The sequence below is a fragment of the Pholcus phalangioides genome, unplaced genomic scaffold (assembly GCF_987345545.1).
Source record: "Pholcus phalangioides strain wild (caught in Gottingen) unplaced genomic scaffold, Ppha-v1.0 ptg000018l_1, whole genome shotgun sequence".
NCBI classification, from domain to species: Eukaryota; Metazoa; Arthropoda; class Arachnida; order Araneae; family Pholcidae; genus Pholcus; species Pholcus phalangioides.
Window position 1 is genome coordinate 10,612,207 of NW_028301611.1, and position 17,318 is coordinate 10,629,524.

The 17,318-nt window shown below is 40.4% G+C and overlaps 1 protein-coding gene across 1 annotated transcript; it reads left to right on the top strand.

Moving 5' to 3' along the window:
* Positions 1-337: 337 nt before the first annotated feature.
* Positions 338-14,167, top strand: LOC149071720 (choline kinase alpha-like). Its single transcript, XM_089247731.1, has 9 exons — positions 338-558; positions 2,296-2,539; positions 2,633-2,760; positions 3,837-3,947; positions 8,294-8,352; positions 9,497-9,587; positions 12,254-12,362; positions 13,068-13,265; positions 14,078-14,167. The coding sequence occupies exons 1-9, from the start codon at positions 440-442 to the stop codon at positions 14,156-14,158; spliced, it is 1,140 nt and encodes a 379-aa protein (XP_089103857.1). The 5' UTR covers positions 338-439; the 3' UTR covers positions 14,159-14,167.
* Positions 14,168-17,318: the final 3,151 nt, after the last annotated feature.

Genomic DNA, 17,318 nt, shown 5'->3' on the forward strand with positions numbered 1-17,318 from the left:
AGTGTGAATGGCTTGCTTATCTCAAGAAATTCAGTCATCCTTATATGAGATAAGCGCTTATCACAAGCACAAACTACTGTCTTTTTTGTAAACGTCGTCTAATAAAAACGACTTTTTATCAGTCTTTTTTTCTCCTCTCCTATTGTATATTCTCTGAATGATCCTCGACATTTTGATTATTTTTTCTTCTTATACTCTCCCATGAATATCTATATTATTATTATGTATCCTTATCAGTGTATTTGAGTGTGGGGGGAAAGGAGGGGGGGGGAGCATTTTTTTGCGATCAATGGCCGAAGGTGTGTGTGTGTATTTTATCTAACAAAAGCTATGGGCATATTGTTGTCAGAATCTTTTAAGGGGGGATCTTCAATGGTTAGGTGAGGTTGTGAATCTTTCGTTCCTCGGAGTACAACCGTACTTGTATAAAAACTCAGTTATGTGGGATGAAGACGGCTCTGAATGTTTCAAGACGAATGCGTTCAAGACATGTCAGGATTTCTTGGCCGGGCCGTGGTCGGAAGCCAAACTGGAGGACTTCCGGTTGGAGAAAGTCAGGTAGGTCGAAACACAAATGGGGGAATTCCAGCTTAAGAAGCATGCAGTCAGGGTCGGTTTACTATTTTTTCAAGTGTACGCGAATGAAATTTTGGTGATGAAAAGTCGTTCCACCCGTTTTTTGGCGCCCTAAACAAAAACGCCCCCTCCCCGCTTCAGTTGGTGCTTTCTGTAACCATCCGGCCCTGCATGCAGTTGCGAAATGAATCATTTTTCTACAATGACTTTACCTCGGGTATTAGCTGCAATAGTCTAAAACTCTAAAAGAAAGAAAGCTTGCACCTTTATTTTTTCTTTCGTGCTTTTTGGCGATTTTGTATTTTTATTTTGGTGAAATTTTTGGCAATTTTTTAGCAGCAACGAGCACTTTTTAGTGACAGTTGTTTATGTCCTGTGCTTTTCCTTCGATGAAAGAAGGACATATCATGATAAAGTAATTTTGAGAAGTTAGCTCTGCATAACATTGGGGGGGGGGGGGGGCGGCAAATAGACACATTTAAAGGGTGACCACACGTCCCGTATTTCCTTATATTCCCGTAATTTTGGCCATCCCGACTTCTTTGAGAAAAATGTCCCGTTTTTTCAGGCATTTTAAAGGAAGCCAATTTGACTTTTTATTTGATATATTGATTATAATTGAAGACTGGAATTTAAATAAGATGTAAGTGCCATTTTTCAACAAAAAAAAGCCGATGTAGTGAATCAACGCTAAACGTTCCCTAATAATTGGTTAGTTTGCTGTAGCTCCCACTAGGTAGCGCTTGATGTATCTTCCAATACATCGGAATGTTGATGTATCTTCGAATACATATCTTTCCCCTTCACATCGATTTTCCGTGGAATTCACATTTCGGTACTTACAGCCTTTTTTAATTCCAGTCTTCAATCCTCTCACCACGTCATAAATTACATTACGATAATTTACGACTATAAATGAGATTATTTACACTTTAATTAATTTATTAATTTTAACTCACTGCAATTCGCAGTAGTGCCTGCTTCATTACCCGCCAACTGGCAATTTCCCTGTGACTTTAGAAGTAGTTGGCAATTTTGCTTGCTTTTGGCGCTATTTTTTGGAGATAATTGGCAAATGCCCGCATTTTGCCATATTTGAAAGCTCAATATATCCCGTATTTTTCTCGAGCAGTTATGATCAGCCTAATAATACGAATGTTCTGAATAAATAGGGGAGCAAAATCTAGCAGTCAGGTCCAAATTATCTCAAATTAATACCCAAATTATTCAAAGGGTGTGTTGTTACTTAAAATCTCAAAATTTTGCTTGAGGGGTCGTAGAGATAGAAAAATTAAGAAATTAATTTTTTATACAGTCCCCCCCCCCCCCCACCCCTCGTGCTAAAACTTCTATTGAAATGTTGCATTGGCTTCTATTGTAAAGCTTGCTCTGGAAGGTGATTTGCAAAACAATTAGTGTTTTTAAATGTCGAATTTATCGCGCGCGCGAGACATTAAATATTTAAAATCACTATGTTTTGGCAACTTATCACTGTGTTGGCAAGTTTTCGTTGACTCAAAAGCTGCCATCTTTAGAGACTTTACACAAGTAGAAATGAGCTCGACCATTTCATTTTCGTTTTTTTAAGGGAAATTTATCAAACTCACCGAAATGCTCAGTGATTATGCGTAATAACCGGATTTATCACATTTACCGTAATATATTCTTGCCATAATTCTCACATCGCGTGTTGTTTGTTACTTTATATGCACCACACAGCGGAGGCTTATCGAACAAACTCTACCACTGCTCCATAACGAATCGTCGAGCCACGAAGACGGATGATAAAATTCCGAGCGAGGTTCTACTTAGAATTTATGGGCATCTAAGGGACCAGAACGCGGATGACTACATGGAATGCGTCGTTCAGGACTCACTGATTTACATTCATCTCGCGGATAGACAGCTCGGGCCGAAGCTCTACGGCGTATTCAGCGGCGGCCGATTGGAAGAATTCATACCAGTAAGTCCGATAAGAATCCAAACCATTCATTTTTTGTTTTGTTTTCTGTGATGAACGAACGCGGCATGATTTTGTCTCATGTTGGAATTTCAGTCCATTATACTCAGTTCCGACAACATGAGGAAAATGTCTCGGAGCAACGCCAGGGAAATGGCCAAAATCCATTCGCTGCAACTTCCCATCAGGAAGAATCCCGACACATTTTTCCAACATTGTGACAGGTAAGTAGCCACTGAATTCTTGGTGACGGCCGAATGTGACCATTTTATCGAATGTTGTACCGAATCAGGGCCATATAACCATATAACAAAGGCTGTCTCATAAGGCGCTGGAGTCGGTACCAGCTGACGTCATTTCCCCCTGCAGAACCTCCTACCTCTTAACACATATTTGGATCAGATACGTACGCGGCGGAGGGGGGGGGGGGAGCACGAGCACAAGAGGGCCCCCCCCCCCCAGATGATCAAAAAATTGTTTCTGATACAAAATATCGGAAGAAAACACCGGTCTATGTGTTATTTATAATCAATTTTTGCCAATTTCAGTGCTGTTTGAAGGCTCAAAATTTCTCTTTAAGAAATTCATTGCGATCTCCCCACCCCAAGCCTTCTGTGCTCCCTCGATCGTACAAACCCTCTGCGTACGCCTCTGTTTAGGATTGCCCTGCGAGATATTATATAATTTATATTCATAAATACATAAATAGGATGTCAGGACAAAAGTAGGGAATCCCCTTCCCCCCCCTCGGTCACCATGCACACTCTCGGTGAACCACCCAACCACCCCCCCCCCCCCGTTTGTAGAGCATGTATTCCCTTACCTACGATAGCTCACCAAGACCCACTCAAAGACAACGCATGTGACGCAGTGGAGTGGATCCAAAAGCGTTGTGACGCAATGAGTAGATCCAAAAGCGTTTAGCCAATCCTCTCCCCTCCCTCCTTGAACGTGAGACAGGACATGGGGCAAGGGTGCGTCTGTTTAGGTCCGACAGGCCTACAAGTTGTTTTGAGTATGGTAACCTATGTGGCTTACAATAAGTATTTTACATTAAGAGCAACACTAGCATATTATTATGTCGTTTGCTATAAAAAAAAAATGAACAGGGCCTTGACGTCACGTAGCAACTCCGAGACTACGCCCACTGAGCCAAGTTGGTACCCAAAGTTAGCCAAGGAGGCAAGCGCAACATGAAAGAGATGGAATAGCCTTTACTATATAGTCCTGGTATCGAATAAGATATTGGTTTCAATCATGAACGTTCAAAGATTTGACTTTCAACTTTATCCCTTTGCAGGTGGTTGCGGAATATTGATGATCACGTCGATCTGAACCAGAACATGATGATTCCTGCCGTGAAGCACATAATCACCAGTAAAGTACTGTGGACAGAAACAGAATGGCTGCAGTAAGAATAACACTTTACCTACTACTACTATAAAACCGTAGATGCACCTCGTGCACATTCTTCAGCAGAATTTCTAACGAATCGGTCGGTACATGTCGGAATGCGAGTTCTGAATATATATGTGTTGCCCCCTAACGTATTTATGTTGTGGCTGTTGAGCTTGTTTCGTGCACTGTTGAGGCTGTGATCCATATTTTGAAGTCAAGATTACAATGGTGGGTGAAATTGATTGTGTTATGTAAGTATCGTGTTGATGGTCTGCCGGCTCTCTGCGGAGAGACTTTTTCGAATGAGGGACTGGGTCGCAGTCTGACCACCATTGTGCTGCCAACGGGGTTTGATCCTGGATGTTCAAAGTGAGTCCAGCACGATGTTCACGACCGCACAGCGAAATAATACTGCCCTATATGAGTTCCCACTCTCTATTATCCACTGCGTCCCCGGCGATGCCCAGACGCTCGAGTGGCGTGGTGGTAAGATGCCCGCCTACCACCGTGAAGGTTGCCGTCAGGACCTAGGTTCGAACCGGGGAGGGGGAAGAATGTAGATTAATTATTTATGCATTTTCCATAGCGAGGTTGAGGCGACCACCGATAGGTGGCCCCTTTATTTCCAACCCAACTCGTTAACGGCAGTAATTTGCAATAGCAGAGTTGGTGTTTGGTGAAGTAGTAGCTGATATCCAAGTGAAATCATCAAGCAGGACCGTTTTGACACATGGGTATAACTGGGCATGACCTATTTTCCAAAAGTGAATTGGGGGGGGGGGGTAGATAGATTACTAGATTCTAGTAGTCAGGGACCCTCTGTCAAACACATGGAGAGGTGCGCAGCGTCCAACATAATGTCTCAAACAGACAAAATGTGCAAATTCTCTTAAGTTTACATACGAGTGTAGTTTTTAGAACAGAAAAGCTGGAGGAAAGAAAGGAAAATAAAGTGAAAAGAAGTTTTTTTTAAATAGATATCGCCAAGAGGCGTGAGTGGCGATGAATGGCTGACTATTATCATTTTAATAATTTTTGGCGGCTGTAATAATTGAATTCCCTGCTAATTTTTTGTTTTTATGTGTTTTTGGGTGAGATGAATATATAGTTATGGGAGTTGACTTCAAGGTATAACTATAATATTCGAAACAATAGATTAAGCAACACAACAATTATTTATTTACAATATTAACAAAGGTAAAATAAAACAGGATTTGGACAAGAGCAGGGACATGTGCAAAGATGCGACCGGCAAATGTAAACAACAATAGCTCTCTAGCCAGACAACAACAGCTCTCTAGCCAGACGGCCTTGACTTTGAATTTTTGTGGTGTTGCCACGAAAGTAAAGTAAGTTGTTGTCAACAAAAGTAACCGAGAAACGAAAAACAGAAGCAAGTTCACCTGCAAGGAGACGAATCAAGTCATCGATGGCAAAGACGAATTAAGTGTTATTTACTCGGCTATATAGTGAATTGTGCTGATCTCAGTTCACCCGGTGACGATTCGGGAAACGACTGACGGCTTAGACGATGATGATCTGCGGCTAATTCACAGTGATTCGAAATTTTATATACCAAGATTATCGGCAATCATTCGATCAATTGACGATTACTGGATTCTTATGGGATGGACGGCTATACACCAGCATCTTATAATCCCGTTTATAATTTTGATTGCCCATTGGCGTTGATTGTTTAGATTTTATTTATTTGTTATATGACTTCAGAAGTTGGCGATCAATTTTTATGTAAATTATTTTATTTTGCTGCCTTCGTCTGAGGTGGTCATGTTACGTTGTTTTTAATAAAACTTTCCGGATACACCCATCCTTCGGGAACGCTTCGATATCTCTCTGAGATGGGAAGCGGGGTGTATCCGGTCTTCAAAGGTCAAAAGGTGTTGCCACGAGGGGGAAAATTATATTTTATAAGTGCTGGGAAGACACTACATTACTCCCCCTTCTAGTGAACAGAAGAGAGCGATACGTAACGAGGTGGTTTGATGGGTCTTCCAGAATGAATCTGTCATCGAGGTTTCTATTCGTCAGTCTCGTGTTAAAATGGACCGTTTTCTTTGTATGAAGAGGTTGTGAAGACCCCAGATGGGGCGCTTAACTGTCGTTAGGATTTCCAGTGACTTGAGATTCTAGGTGAAGCAGGGTTTCAACCGGTTTGTGGAGATTTTTTTTTTTTTCTTTGCCGTTTGCTGAGAGAGTGTAACTGTCCTTTTGATGACTTTGTATGGACCTTCGTACGGAGCTTGAAATGGTTTTCTCTCACAGCGTCCGTACGAATGAATACACTAGGAAAGGTGTTTAACGCTGAAGAGACGAAAATATGTGGTGTTGAATGCCTTGATGGCGGGATGGTCGAAGGTCATTGAAATGGTCGCGAAGATATTGAATGGAATCGGAAGGAGGTGGAGATGAGGCAGATGTATCTAGAAAATCCCCTGGCAGTCGTATGTTCGTGCCTTAAGCCACTTCTGCTGGGGTTGAGTTGAACCCTTCTCTTAATCCCAGGGGGACTGTAGGCAACACTCGAGTCCGCTGCTTATTGCTGTGACATCTGATTGCAGCTTTCAGGATTCGATGCCATCTTTCGATGAAGCCGTTGCATCCAATTTTGTCCGGATATTTAATTGATTAATTAATTTGTCCGGATACTTAAGTGTGGAAGTCTTTTTTGTTTACCTCAGGAAAAACAGGGCAACAACTTTCTAATCGGGTTTTTGAGGACAGGGTGTCCATATAAAAAGTTAGTTTTTTATTTTTATTTTAATGACTATGCAATCCTTTGCAATATGAATGACGTATCTGCGGTCTACACGATATTTGGATACTTTTTCTAATTGGAAGTATGCCTCTGTCAGACCAGACACGACCCGGGCTCTGTCCCTTCCGGGATGTAAGCCCTTTACCCGTGTGGGTTGAATCGTGCTGGAGGAAGTATGCCTCTAGCACAGGGAAGTTTCTCGTGGACCCTTGATGAAAATGTTGTTCTTCGGAACTTAAAAATTTTTTTTTTGAATATTTATCCAATATAACCCCTGAAGAGTCTGACCTGGGAGGGGGGAGGAGCCCAACTGTGGGATATGGGGCCACGGGTCACCGTGCCGTGGCTGGTTGATCGCATGGTTGGGACCCACGACGCTGGAGCCCTGTCAGACTATTGGGAGCATATTTCACGAATCAAGAGTTTAAATTATAACCATCAATAAAAGAAAAGCTTCCGTACAAAATCTCTGAAATATCCTTTAACTGCAATAATCATGATGCTAATCATTGAATCATTGGGTGTTCGTGTGAATTGTCGGTGAATATCTCCTAAGTACAAAAGCAAGCATGTATCCTCAATGGTTTAAGTGAGCACCGTGACCTCTACAAGGGTAGGGATGGCAGGGCTCTAGCACGATGACCTGGGAACAAATCTCAATCTTATTTTTTCCACACGATAAATGCAATATAAAGGAGGTCAAAGCAAAGATCTCAGTCTGGGGGGGGGGGCGGGGAAGCATGATGAGTACCGAGATGCTCACTGGGGAAAAGAAAAAATTTAAATGTTGCCCCCTAATTTTTTTTCGTCCAGACGGCACACACTCTAGGCCACTCACGCATTCGTTTGCACGCGCTCTAGGTCACTCACACATTCGTTTGCACGCGCTCTAGGTCACTCACACATTCGTTTGCACATGCTCTAGGTCACTCACACATTCGTTTGCACGCGCTCTAGGTCACTCACACATTCGTTTGCACGCGCTCTAGGTCACTCACACATTCGTTTGCACGCGCTCTAGGTCACTCACACATTCGTTTGCACATGCTCTAGGTCAGTAACATGCTTGCACATGCTCTACATCACTCATTGACCTGATCCCTCGCTCTATAGGCCACTCGTTTGGTCATTCACATGCTCGCTCACGTTGCAATCCACTCTTTTGCTCACCCACGTGCTTGCAAATTCCCTGTCACTTTTTATTGGTCACTCACAGTCCCTTTGCTGTCTGGGCAGAGGCGGATTTATTAAGGCTCATACAAATTTCTCGCCGCACTTCCTCCATTCTACTAATTTTCTTCGATACTCATTCCTCAAACTTTGCACCCCCTCTGAACTTGTCACTCTGAGCTATAGCACCCTAAGACCCCCCCCCCCATAAATACGCCATTGAGTTCACCTCGGCCTAATGTCCAGAAAATGTTAATTTTCTTGAAATAAATTCAGCTTAAGATTATGAGATGTTAGATAGGAGTAACTGGAGTGATTTCTGAACATAATCTGTCATGCTGATGTCATATGCGCATGTTTAATTCTAAATATTTATATTACTTGAATATTTTTTTTCTTTTTCCAACATACAGTGAGCTCGTGCTCCATAAGGACTATCCAGTAGTGTTTTGCCATAACGATCTTCAAGGAGGTATGGTGCCCTCTGGGTAATTTTTTTTATCCTCTGTTATGCCAATGCTGTTGAAATTCATGAGATAGGGTGGTATTACTTAGATTATACGCCTTTCATTCTTACTGATGCTTCTTTTAATATAATCTGCATATTTATATACAAGGTGTCCCGTGAGTGCTAATGCGGCCTTTATCTTATCAACCGTCTGTAGCAGTAGAGATATGATTCCAATTCAAAAAAACCCTCAAGAGGTGTTCAAAAACTACCCTGTACCAGTTTTGAGAGTGAGAATACAGTGTGTGACAAAATAACAAATCGAAATTTTTATACGTTCCCCTTGCCCTCTAACTTTCAATTAGAAAGTTGTTGCCCCCGTCTCTCCTGAGGCCAACCAAAAAAGAAAAAAAAAATCAAATTTTCGAAGTGCAAGTGCTCTGTTCGCTGAGGTATTCGAATTCAAAAGTCAGAGGAAAGTTGGGTAAAGGCAGCATAAATGAAGGAAGTGAGCACCCGCTGTCTGCTAGTTTTTGCTGTTCTTTCATAACTTTTCTCCGATTTTTGAATTCAAATATCTTAGCGAATAGAAACAGGGAATTATTTACGTTTGCCTCAGAAGATACAGGCAACAACTTTCTAATTGGAAGTTAGAGGACAAGAGGACCATGCAAAAAATTTAGATTTCTTATTTTGTGACGCGCTGTATTTTCACCCTCAAAACAGGTATAGGGTGACTTTTGAACATTTCTTTTTAAATTGGAATCATACTGCTACGATGATGAGGTAAAGGTCGCATAAGCACTAACAGGACACCCTGTATGTTACAGTAGATCTGGGGTGGACAAATCCGAGGCACCAGGTCACCATGGACTCTAAAAAATTGTTATTAGAGCCTAAAATTTTCTCCGGGTAGTTACTAAATAGCAGACTGAGAGTAGCACAAAAATTTTGCAATTTATAGCAGCATATCTGCCAACATGAAAAAGGATCACTATGCCCTGAAAAAGTCAAAAGGAAGCATTATTTTGGATCTTTTTCTTCGGGTAAAATCCTTTTTGGCACCTAAAAAATTGTCCTGGTGAATAGATTTATTTGGGATTTGTCCAACCCTGCTGTAGGTCATGTCCGATATCTCTATTAAGAGTACTATGCTCATTCATTACAGGGAATATCTTACTGCCCACAGATGTCAACCATGGGAAAAACAAGAATAGAGTATTCTTCATCGATTTCGAATTCGGTTATTATAATTACAGGTGAGCTGCGTATCATGTGAGAAATCCATGGTTTTTCAAATTTTTTAGGCTTTAGTGGTTTACTTACAAAATCTGCATACACGTTCTTTGAGCTTCCTTAGTCACCCAAATACTTTTCTGCGAGCTTCAAGAATCAGCACACATTTTATAGTTGAGCTTCTAAAATCTGCACTTACCTTTTCTGAGTTTCTGGAATCTGCGCGCATTTTTTGGGCTTCCAAAATCTCCATATGCTTTTTTGAGCTTCTGTAATGTGCATGCATTTTATTTAAGCTTGTAGAATGGCATGCATTTGATTTGCTCTTCTAGAATCTGCACGCATTTTAGTTGAGGTTCCAAAATCTCCACATAACTTTTCTGAGCTTTTAGAATTTGCAAGCATTTTATTTGAGCTTCTAGAACCAGCACGAGATTTATTTGAGCTTCTAGAATCTGCACGCGATTTATTTGAGCTTCTAGAATCTGCACGCATTTTATTTGAGCTTCTAGAATCTGCACACATTTTATTTGAGCTTCTAGAATCTGCACACACACTTGAATTGAGCGCGTCCTCTTCTTAACTTCTAGAATCTGCACGCATTTTATTTGAGCTTCTAGAATCTGCACACATTTTATTTGAGCTTCTAGAATCTGCACACACACTTGAATTGAGCGCGTCCTCTTCTTAACTTCTGGAATCTGCACGCATTTTATTTGAGCTTCTAGAATCTGCACACACTTGAGTTGAGCGCGTCCTCTTCTTAACTTCTAGAATCTGCACGCATTTTATTTGAGCTTCTAGAATCTGCACGCATTTTATTTGAGCTTCTAGAATCTGCACGCATTTTATTTGAGCTTCTAGAATCTGCACACACTTGAGTTGAGCGCGTCCTCTTCTTAACTTCCAGAATCTGCACACATTTTATTTGAGCTTCTAGAATCTGCACACACTTGAGTTGAGCGCGTCCTCTTCTTAACTTCTAGAATCTGCACTCATTTTAGTTGAGGTTCCATAATCTCCACATAACTTTTCTGAGCTTTTAGAATTTGTAAGCATTTTATTTGAGCTTCTAGAACCAGCACGCGATTTATTTGAGCTTCTAGAATCTGCACGCATTTTATTTGAGCTTCTAGAATCTGCACGCATTTTATTTGAGCTTCTAGAATCTGCACGCATTTTATTTGAGCTTCTAGAACACTTGAATTGAGCGTCCAAAATCTCCACATACCTCTTCTGAGCTTCTAGAATCTGCACGAATTTTTACTGAGCTATCAAAATCTGAGTATACTATACTCCATTTATTGAGCTTCTAGATTTTGCACACAATTTTTTGATCTTCTAGATTCTGCACACAATTTTTTGAGCTTCTAGATTCTGCACACAATTTTTTGAGCTTCTAGATTCTGCACACAATTTTTTGAGCTTCTGTGGATTCTGCACAAAATTTCCTTGAGCATTTAGATTCTACACACAAAATTTCCTTGAGCATTTAGATTCTACACACAAAATTTCCTTGAGCATTTAGATTCTACACACAATTTTTCGAGAGCTTCTAGATTCGGCGGTGAACCATAAATCTATCAATCCTTCCAGAATCTACACGTGCAACCTCTGAGCTTCCAGAATTCATATGCATTTTCCCTGAGTTTCCAGAACACCGTCCGGCCGAAATCTGCTTATGGCTTCCGTAAGCTTACGCAAAACCTGCCTCGCTTTTAATCTGCACACCCCTTTCGCGAGCTTCAATAATCAGCGCACACTTTCTCTGAGATTCTAAAAAAAATCTGCTCATGGCTTTCTTGAACTTCCAGAATCTGAGTGCACTTTTCCCAAACTTCCAGAATTTGAGTGCACTTTTCCCAAACTTCCAGAATCTGAGTGCACTTTCACTTAGCTTCTAGAGTCTGCATTAAATTATCTCGAACTTACAGAACCTAAGTGCACTTTCACTTAGCTCCCAGAATCTGCATGCACTTTTCCCAAACTTTCAAAATCTAAGTGCACTTTCACTTGGAATCCAGAATATGCATGCACTTTTTTCAAACTTCCAGAATCTAAGTGCACTTTCACTTAGCTTCCACAGTCTGCATGCAATTATCCCAAACTTCCAGAATCTAAGTGCACTTTCACTTAGCTCCCAGAATCTGCATGCACTTTTCCCAAACTTCCAAAATCTAAGTGCACTTTCACTTAGCTCCCAGAGTCTGCATGCCCTTATCCCAAACTTCTAGAATCTAAGTGTACTTACCCTCAGCTTCTAGAAACTTTTAGCAGTTTCTTTGAGCTTCCAAAATCTGCACAACGAACTTTTTCATGAGCTAACAAAATCTGCACTCGCTCGCACAGTGACTAAGAAACCATACTCTCTGAGAAACGACGAAAGATTCTTAGGTTGTCTTGAGTAATCTCTACAGTAGTGTCTGAGTAGTCTCTTGGTCAGCCTCCTCCAGACCAACCGTGGCCCCCTCTGTCCCCCTAGGGGACACTCTTGGTCAGCCGAAGGGATTACTTCGTCTTCCCCGAAGATGCATAGCGTAAATGCGACGAAGCGCTCATTTGGAACATTTCTATCCTAACCACCGCTCTATGGCCCGGAATCTTCCACTATTCAGATCAAAACTAATCAATTTATATCAATCTTTAGGTGCTTTATGATTGAATTATCGTTTTTTTCAACTGTTTTCAGGGGCTTTGATGTAGCTAACCACTTTTGCGAATGGTGTTTCGATTACAATACGCCAAATCCTCCACACTTTGAATACGACTCGAAGAAATTTCCAAATAGAAGCGAACAGGTTCGTTAGACTGTCAACGGTTATATATGCATTTAGAAACAATAACTTTGACATCTACTAACAAGGGAAAGGGTCCCAAGGTATCGTCCTCCAGAAATTATAAAAAAAATAAAAATTAAGTATATTCATCTCACCCAGAAACACATAAAAAAAATTATCTGTGGAATGTCGGATAAAAATATTAAAAATGATAACAGTTGGCTACTTATCTCCTCTCTTGGCGATGTCTATAAAAAACTTATTTTCACTTTCTTTTCCTTTCTTTCCTCCAGCTTCTTTGTTCTGTGGAAACTATTTACTTCTTTTTTTCCTCTCTTTCTTTGTCTGTACTGTACTTGATCTAAAAGACGCCTTCATATACGTGTATATAGGGGTTCTAACTTGATCATGCGTTGTTTGAATGACATCACTCTAACATTCTCGGGTTGCGAGATTTTCAAATCCATTCTTGGCCTCAATTGGCGTTCAAAATATTCCGCCAGATTTTTTTTTTATATTTTTGTTCATATTTCAATGAGTAGAACCAGTGGTAATTTTTTCAAAACTTGTTGAAGACGTCACCTTCGGACCCTTTCCTTGTAAGTTTTAACTGCATGTACTACACGTGGTGTCAGATATAGATTAGTCATTACTGTACAAAATCATATTTTATATATTGTGGATAGTTTCTTGATAATTCTCTCTTGGTAACTGTCGTTGTTGAAGGAATCCTTTGTCGAAGTTTACCTGGATCAGCTCGAAAAAGAAGGCCGAGTCTTCTCCGACGAGTTTTCCAAAGTGGATGAGAAACGGGCAATTCTGAAAGAAGTCGAACTGTTCAAGATGTTCTCACATTTGTATTGGGCGATTTGGAGTTTGAAGTTGTCGTTCGAGAGAAGCGATGGATTAAATTTTGAATTCATGGTAAGTTAATGAAGATAATAGTTGTGTGCTGCTTTTTTTCACTCTTTATCGATAAACTCGATCAGGGTATTGATGGCAATGTTTGAAATTCATAGATGACGTGTAACTAATGGGTGCAGTCGGGAATCGAAGTGATTTGGAGCTGCTCCAAACCAACATAAATATGACTAGCATGGGCTAATGAATGGAGCATGGCTTTCAGCTTGGACAAATTGGATGTTCACTGATTTTGTTTCGAACAACCCGCGTTTCATTTACGAGTTGAATAGTAAAATCATCCTCGGGATGCAACTAGGATCACAGATTTGGGAATTCTCATTGACGAGTGGTTCAGGTCTTCCTGAACATTGTTCCGTGGGGGTCAAAAAAGGAATAGAATACTCGGTTTCATTCTTAAAAAGGTGTCTTTGCGTTCTCCTAAAGTGATCCTGCTACTTTCCAAGGGCTTATTTCATCCTAGCCAATTACATTGACTTCATGCTACTTTATCATGCACACAAGATGTTTTTAATGCATTTCTTTGGAAATTTGTAAAAAATTAAGTATTAAAGATATGCAAAATTTTGTAAAAGCATAGGATAGCATACACAATCAAATTCATGTGGTAAAAATGTGAAATAAATCCATTGATAAATAATATTTTTAATAATATTTCTACATAAGAAAGTTTCTCACCGTGTTAAAAGGTAGGAGACGCCTTAGGTTGTAGTAGTGGTAGTTGGTAATTGGTTTCAGTGCGGCGGAATAAATGCCGTCTTGAGGCTGAAATTAAAGGCTTACATGCTACTAAACTTATATTTTAATTTCCATAGATGTATGGCGAGACGAGATTCAAGCTTTTCAACATCTGCAAGAAGGAATTCCTTGAACATGTACGAAATAAAAATGCATGAAAAACGAAACCTTTTGTGATTATTTTTCATTTATTTTTACACTTTGTCTATAACTGCTAAACAAAGCCATAGTTTTCGATTCTATTGATCATTGAATGAAAAATGTGTGTCTGGAGCTTTGGCAACCTTATTCATATTTTTTTCTCGCTACTTCTTTCAGTATTTTTCCCCTCCCCAATATATGGATCCACCAAGAAAGTGGAAACCGTGGGGTTTTGGAGAAAACTGGGGAGACAAAAAAATTGGGGTAAGAGCTGTGTCATAAGCAACACTATCTATACGCGGAAGGCCTCCGCGCGAAGTTTTGATGTCACTGAAGAAGTCCATTTCACCTGCAATCATCGTATATAACAGGCCGACGCACACATGCGATATCTTTACCTTTTTTTAGCTGTATATCCAATGACTATAGGTGAAATCGACTTCTTTAGTGACGTCACGAGCTTCGCGCTGATACGCGCGAAGTTCTGCAATGGGACTGCAGTCGCTTACTGCGATAGGTGGTGACGGTAGACACTGCCATACGTTTTGACATGAATACGTTTTTTGTGCCTTTAATCGTGTGTTGGATACTGACATAACGAAGTTACGTCATTATCATCGGTTTTGTCTTTGGAATAGCTAATAAACGGTACCAGTGCCATCTATTTTCATCGCGAACCGCTCAAGATATAATGGAAAAAACAATTTGTGACTAATAAGGGCAGCGGGCCTGGTGACCAGACGGGGAGAGATATTATAACCAGAACAAAATCATAGAATGCACCTTTGCTACATGTGCATCTCATGATTCCGCTTCTTCTGGCTTGTGTGTTAGGTACTTTCTGAGACATGAGCGTTTGAAGAACATCGCCAAGCAACTTATTGAGAATGCTTCCAGTATCATCAGTTGATTTAAAAGACGCATATTCTCGTCAAAAGATAATTCTCGTAGGATTATTTTTTTTTTATGTGCTTGCACAAACATACAGAATTACTAGCGCTCACAAACAGGTTTTAGTGGTTCGATAATAGACGATTTTATCACTGTACATGGAGAAGAGCTATAGGTGCTCGAACACAACTAGTATTTTCCGTTCGGGCAAATCCAGAATTTATTCAAAACTCAGAATTTTTTTACATGAAGCTCAAGCCGAGCACAACACGGGGGTCTAAAACCTATCTCAGACGCCCCTGAATTTAATTCCGCACATTTGAACTGAACATTTAGATTCCAGCACCTTGACATATTTCCAGTCACAAAAATCATCCAAATAACGTATAGTACGATGCCATACCTCAAATAACGCATAGTACGTACTTAGATATGTAATTCATGTTGCAAAGGGTTGTATAGTTATTAAAATGAAAATGTTAACTTTTTTTTTACAGGGACACCCCACGCTCAAAGACCCAATTACAAAATAAGTTGTTGCCCTGCTTCTCCTGCAATATTTACTGAGATATTCGAATTCGCGAAAAACGGAGGAAATTTAGGATAGAACTGCGTTTAATGCGGGTGAAACGGTTTTTCCGCATTTAGAGTTGTTTTCCTCCCAAATTTCCTCCACTTTTCGAATTCGAATATTTTTCAGTGGATATTGCACTTAGATACATGTCTTTTTTTGCTGGCATCAGGAGAGACGGAGCAACAACTTTCTAACTGGGGTTTGGGACACACAGGGACTGTATAAAAAGTTTATTTTTTTTATATCGATAACTATACGACCCTTTTGAAACGTGAATGACATATTTGGGTGCTACATGTTATTTGAAAACTTTTTCCTAAGGGGCCATTCAAGTATTACGTAAGCAGATTTTCAGCCATTTTTGACCCCCCCCCTTGTCAGCAAAAGTCAGCAAAACACTGACCCCCCCCCCCCCTCCTCCCCGTCAGCAAAATTTCGTCAGCAGCTTAGAATATTTCATATCATCAAAATGGGGTGGTTGATGACGTAAGCAACTTTCAACCCCCCCCCCCCCCCCCGTCATCAAAAAGCCAGCAAATCCGAAACCCGCATATGTAATTCATGTTGCAAGGGGTTGTATAGTTATTAAAATAATAATGTTAAAATATAGGTTGTGTATAGTTATGAAAATAAATATTATTAAAAACCTCCCCCGCCCCCGATGCTGACGTAATAGTTGAACGACCCTTAATTGGAAGTATACCTCTAGGCAGTGCCATAACTAGCCATTTCTGGGCCCTGTGCGAGAATTTGCATTTAAGCCCCCATCTGGCCCATTCTTGGGCCCACCCTCCTTCCAAGTGGGCCGGCCCAAGAGCCTTTTTAACATTTTCAATAACCTTTTATGGCTTTGCATATTATACTTGATATTATTTATAATTTGACAACGCACTAGTGCGTTTATCTCCTCAACCGTTGGTCGTAGAGGTACGGTTTCAGTTTAAAAAATGCTCAAAATGCGTTCAAAAATCACCCTATACGTTTCGAGAGTGAAAACACAGTGTCACAAAATAAGGAATCTAAATTTTTATATGCCCTAAGTCCTCTAACTTCTGATTGAGGCCAACAAAAGAATTCTAAGTTTATAACCGAAATATTCGCTGAGGTATTCCAATTCAAAAATCGAAGAAAAGTTGGGAAAGGACGGTATAAAATAGGGGGAAGGAGCGTCGTCCGTTGGATTTTTGCTGTTCTTTCATAACTTTTCTCCGATTTTTTGAATTATAGAATATTGTTGAGAAACATAATTTATTGTGTTGGTGAGAAACACTGACATGCTCGGTCATACTGAATAGAAGAGGAGACATTCGATGTCACGATAGAACAAAACAACGTGTTTACTTACGATGTCGGAGTACAGTCAAACCTCGTTAGTGCGTCACCCGGTTAACACGTCACTCCGCTTACCGGGTCACTTTTGGGAAGCCCCAATTGTCCTCAGACAGGAATTGGCACAGCTATGGCTTACTCCGTTTAACGAGTCACTCCGCTTACTAAGTCGTATTTTTGCTCTCCCAAGAGTGACTCATTAACGAGGTTTGACTGTATATATATATATATATATATGTGCTTCCTGATCAAGAAGTGCTGCCATCTGATTTACATATTAGAAATGAAAATGGCAAGTACCGAAAACCATTGTTTTAGCTGACTTTTTATCAAATTGTGTGTGCGAAAATACACACACACCTCTATTTAAATCGTTCGGTCTT